Raw genomic sequence first — 6,000 nt, forward strand, 5'->3', positions numbered from 1 at the left:
AAAATAAATTGTAACCAGGAATAATCTTTGCAAAGAAAATGTGTCAACACCGCCTGAAATTACTAGTATTGATGTGTGCAATAAAGATACAATATATCCAACAGGAAACCTTCCGCCTGGATACTAATTGCACGCTAGGACTATAACGGTCTTCAATTCTGTGTGTGAATAATATAAACTAAGAGACATCGGGAAACATTTCAACTTTATATTTAAAAATAAAGTCACTCGAAATCCGGTTTGGATTGCATTCAAAATCCTCTATTGAAACAAGGTAAATTCAGAGTTTTGTACATACATAACTATCTTTGGGCGCTTTAAATTGAAATTTTGTAAAGAAAATTAAAACTCTCTCTTGAAAACCACTCATTTCGAATAAATTCGTACAAAGAACAAAAATTTCACGAGTTTAACTTTGCGATTTTTTAACGTGGAAGAGCTTATAACATGATAGTTTTGCTTTTATCAGCTTAAAAACTATATTTCGCAAATCCATAAATTGGGTGGGATTTCCGTCCATGACCGTGGTTTCCAACTAATTGGTTTTCGTGCATATTATCATTCTAGTAGGCCTATAGCATGGCGTTCAGATTCGAGCGTTTAAATCACACCGAAATCAAAATTGCGACTCCGGTATCATACATTTATAGCACGTAAATGATCGTTGTCTTTGAATGGGAGGTTCCAGAAAAAAATGACGAAGAGTTTAAGGAAATTCCAATGATTGCGTAAAACGTCTATACTCGAATTAAAGTAGTAAAATACAAAATATACTTTAACATTAAAGTGTACTTTATTTGATATTCATTTATGTACATAATCCATACTCAATACTTCCATGAGTATTGTGTGGCAATGAGAATGACAAAGAAAGACGAGAGAGGAGAAAAAATTAACTTCCAAAGAGGATTTAAGGGTGAGAGGAAGTGTCTGTGTGAGCTCCAAGCTCCACTTGTCTCAGTCAGATTTTCAGCGTTCCATTGAAGGAACATACAGTAGGACTAAAAGAATTTTGAAAGGGAAGACGAAAATGGACAATAGTGTGAGGAAACAGATCGCTTGGGGAAACTACAAGGCACGAAGTTAATCTTACACTTTTGTTTCCACGATACTATAAGTGATGTCAGAGTAAACCTTTTATGTCAAAACGTTACGATTTTTTTTTTTTTTTTTTAGATTTAGGGTTCTGGAATAATATCGGTAAGGTTTATTTACGAAAACAACTACCATTATTGCACTCTCTTGTTTTCCAGAGCCTGCTGCAACCCTGGCTTACTTTTACGGGCCAATGGCTTTTCTGATTCTGGCGAATCTGATATTGTTCCTATACACAGCTGCCAGAATCATCTCAGTGAGGAGGGACACGGCAATTCTCAACAGTGCAGGCAACACTTCGGGCTCAGCTACAAACAAAGAAAAACAGAGGTCAGTCATGATTATTAACTGACGATTCTTTATCCGATCTATTTCTACAGAATCTTTGTAGATTAATCTTCAAAGAAATAATGAAATTGTGCATCAAAATTATTATGAAATAAATGCTAGTTTCCAATACCAACCACTCGACAATTAAGTACTTGACCCTTTGATTTGTTTCGGCTTGTTACACATTCTCAATTTACCGCCTGTGGCCGAGTGGTTGCCCTCTCTGCCTTCCACCATGGCGACCTCGGTTTGATTCCCGTCTGGAGTCCTTGCCAGGGAATTGATAAAGATACTGAAGAAGCGTCGTTCAGTATGGGTTAGGAATTGGATTAGTAAGAGAAATATATGACTATTACAAATAAACTAAATTAAATTATCAAGCAAAGGTTTGTTGTTAATGTAACTTAGGTGCAATAAAATAAATAGAGCCAATTTACAATATCTAAAAATGATTTTCTTTAAGCTGTTACAGTTTCCAAAAAAATTATCAGTCATACTGAACCATGCCAGTTTCGGCCGATAAATGTCATCTCTTTCAGCACCATAATTTACAATATTTAAAAACGATTTTCTTAAAGCTGTTACAGTTTCCAAAAAAATTATCAGTCATACTGAACCATGCCAGTTTCGGCCGATAAATGTAATCTCTTTCAGCACCATAATTTACAATATTTAAAAATGATTTTCTTAAAGCTGTTACAGTTTCCAAAAAAATTATCAATCATACTGAACCATGCCAGTTTCGGCCGATAAATGTCATCCTTTTCAGCACCATTCTTCTTACTTCTATCTTCATCACTTCATTGCATATAGTCTTGATGGTTTTAATTTTCTTTTGTATTTCATCCGTGTCCACATTAAAGTATCTCCTGTTTAATTTCTCCTTCAGGACCTCAATATTCCACTACTTTTTTTTTCGCTTGTACGACAGAGAAAAAAACAATCAGCTATTAATTTACCGCGCTTAAAACAGCCGTTAATCTAAATTCGCGCAGTTTTTTCCTAGCACCCAAATTATCAACTTCACTTGAAACCTGAAATCAAGCTGCTACGTGACTTGAACTCAACTTGAAACAGTTCACTCTGTTAAATCAAACTATTTGAAAAGTGTGAACGACCCTTCACTTTTCCAAGAAGACACACGAATAGGCGGAAAGCTCGCTATAATTCTGACAACTCTGTTCGCAGGTTGGTGCTGTATGTTAAGCTATTCTGCCTCATGGGGTTGACGTGGATCACGGAGATCATCTCATGGGCTGTGGGCGGAGCCGACTACTATTGGTATATCACCGACGTGGTAAATATGCTGCGGGCAGTCTTTATATTCGTCATCTTTTGCTGCAAGCGTAGTGTACTCAATCTACTGAGGGCGCGCCTGCCTTGTTCAGGAGTCAAGCGAATCATGCACTCCAAGAGTGGCACGTCATTCTCCGTACCAACGAGCTCACTCAAGCTGACTACCAGTTTTAAGATGAGTACCAGAAGACTCAGTCAAGAAACTTGAGCAAAATCTTCCATCATACAAGACGATTTGGTTACTGGTATTGTAATTTTGTTTGGATTAGTTTTCCTCTCAATGTAATACAATCAACTGGTCTATGTACAAAAATTCACCACTTTTGAGTGTCTGCTCAAAGCAAATATATTTAAATGTACGGAACTTGAACGTGATTATACTGGGGAGAATCCTCCCCCACCCCCAATATGTGCTGAAATATTATTTTTCTGTTTCGTAACTAAGAAGTTCCATCGACGGAATTTTATTGGAGAAAAACTGAAAGTGTTACGATATTAATGACGATGAAGCCTGCATGTAGCATATGAGAAAAATCAATATCATCTTAATATTTGAGAAAATCTAAAAACCCTCTTCTCAACACAATCACTGTGAAAGACTGAAATTCATGTAAATGAATATGCTTCAGTGAGACAATTTACATCAGACATAAAAAAAAGTAGAATGTCGGACAAATTAGAAGAAAGTGAATTGAATTTGGAAACAAAGAAAATTGTCTAGCTGGATTTTAAAGAAAACAATGTTGGTCTAAAATACAGTTTAATAATGTTCTTTATGGATGAAAATATTATTTCATGGGCATATAGCCTATGACCCATACGACCAGAGAATTCAATTAGTTCTGAACGTCTAGTGTTAATAATCATCCTAAGAATGAGGACAGAATGGATCGAAGGGACCAATCTATGAAAGTTGTTGATGACGATGACTATTTTCTAGATGAATATAAGCAAAATAGTCCAATAATATACCGGTATAATAAATTTAAAATAGGCGGGTAGTAAAGTATTTAGGTATCACAGCACTTTCCCGTACTTTCTATAATAAGAAATTAGAAAAAGGAATTTGTTCTTGAAACGAAGTGATTCTGATAAATAACAAGTTATAAATAAAATTAAGAACAAAATATACAGATTGTCCCGAAATTCGTGCACGTGTATTGGACAACACTGCACAACACAGAATGTCTTACTAGTCAACCATAATTTAATGTTTACTGTGTTTAAATGTATTCAAGAAGCAATAAAATGACGAGGAATGAATAAATATTGGTTTATTACAAAGTTGTGAAGGAACATAATGCAACACAGCAATAATTTGTACCGATACATCACAGGAAGCTAATTAAAACAAGAATTTAAAATTAAGAGGGGAGAGAAAACTAAGATATGATTTTAACCATGAACATTTAGTTTTGAAGCACCATACGGACTGCTTGATCTACGACCATAGTATAACATTTTATTTTTGCACGATCGTGTTTTTTGTTGTATTTATAACTACTGTTGTTAGGCCTTGAAAGTTAGAATTCCCACACAGAAATTTGTTGCTAGGGAAACCATTCTTCATAACATAAAACTATAGGCCTAAGTTACTGAAAGAGACTAATTTCAGTGCACTTATTGTTACTTAATTACCATTACAGTACAGTTTTGTGAAGGCTTTGGAATAATATTGCTCTAAATTGTCAATGTAAAATATATTGTATTTGCAATTTTAAAAATATGATCGTGCAAAAAATACTGTACAATATACGTTTGTGAAGTGCATTACAAAATCTCGAAAACTGAAAAACTCGCTTTGTTCGTTTTTCAAATTTTTCTTCGATTTTGTAAAAAGCACTTTCCAACCTTGTCTCATTATATACGGTACTGTTGCAAAATAGTGTTGTCACAGTGTGCAATTAAAAATCCTTCCGACGAAATTTTGTCACTATTACTTTCGTCTTTATTTTCATCCAAAATTCACACTATATAGTTCTTACACGCGAATTTTGGGGCATTTTATATGTAACTTTTGAATCTTGTCCAGTTTTTTTTCCACGTAGTTTTGTATGAAGCAAAACTAAAATCGAAAGAATGAAAGAAGAAAAAAAGAAAAGAAACAAACCACACTGTTGTAAGTCAATTTCATTAAGAATGAAATTCGAGTTCACAAAATGAATTTGGTAATATCAAGATAGCACTTTTGCCGGATACATTCAGTAGAGAGCTTTAATTATGCAAATTTGATGCACATTAATGTTACCTAAGTTATTTATTTATAAATTATATTATGTTGTATATAGTGTACTAAAATTGAAAACATACGTTATTCATTTTAAGTTGGCTAAATGGAAACAATTTTATACATACAATGTGTTTTACTGGGTATAGTACTTAGGGATTTTACATTGCCATTAGAAGTCTATGTATAAAAACATTGAAAAAATAACAATCAGTGGGCCATGTTTAGAAATTAGCATAATTTGACAAGTAAAACAAGAGATCATATATGGTTACAAAGTCAAAGCCTGATGTTCTCGTGTTTTACAAATTGTCAAAGCCTGCTAATTTTTAAACATGACCACTGGTTAAGTTATTTCTTCATTGTTTTTTTACGAGAATATTAAATCCCTATGTCCTATACATAGAAAAGCACACAGTATAAATGTTTAATCCAGAACATATTTTCGTATATTTCAGTATCATGAATTCAGATTTTAAGTAATTTATAGATGTATTTTAAATAAATTATAGAAATATAATATTTCTTGTCTGCATTTTCAAATATAAGGTATCTGCCCATTTTTTCTATGGAGAATTTCAGCAAGTAACTGATTATAATAAACATTACAATTGAATAGGAAATATATATTTTAGAATGTAAATAATGTTATATGTATATTACAATATACTTCCCTTGTATACAATTATGTTATGTAAATATAATATAAACATTTAATAAACCTTTTCTAAATAAATACAACAAAATATAGTAATGCTTATATTTAATTAAAACATGCACTGAAGATAGATTATCAGTTGATCCTATTTATAGCAGATTCACCTTATGGTTGGGGAAAACCTCGGAAAAAACCCAACCAGGTAATCAGCCCAAGTGGGGATCGAACCGGCACCTGAGCGCAACATCAGACCAGCAGACAAGCGCCTTAACCAGCTGAGCCACGTCGGTGGCTCAACAGTTCTACTCGCTCTGTCCCCAGCTCTAATTTCAGGTCTGTCACCAGCAAAGGTTTACTGTAAACATCTGGGCTGGAATTGTTGACTATCATTTTG

At 33.8% G+C, this 6,000-nt stretch overlaps 1 protein-coding gene across 2 annotated transcripts in view; it reads left to right on the plus strand.

The window, feature by feature from the left end:
• The window catches only part of LOC138706244 (probable G-protein coupled receptor Mth-like 3), a 78,999-nt gene extending 73,297 nt beyond the window's left edge, over positions 1-5,702 (plus strand). For both annotated transcript variants that reach the window (XM_069835295.1, XM_069835296.1), the window contains 2 exons: positions 1,254-1,425; positions 2,614-5,702. In XM_069835295.1, coding sequence (XP_069691396.1) covers positions 1,254-1,425; positions 2,614-2,929 — 488 coding nt within the window. In that variant the 3' untranslated portion in view covers positions 2,930-5,702. The remainder of the gene's footprint in view (positions 1-1,253; positions 1,426-2,613) is intronic.
• The last annotated feature ends 298 nt before the right edge of the window (positions 5,703-6,000 follow it).

This window comes from Periplaneta americana, chromosome 9 (genome assembly GCF_040183065.1).
Source record: "Periplaneta americana isolate PAMFEO1 chromosome 9, P.americana_PAMFEO1_priV1, whole genome shotgun sequence".
NCBI lineage: Eukaryota > Metazoa > Arthropoda > Insecta > Blattodea > Blattidae > Periplaneta > Periplaneta americana.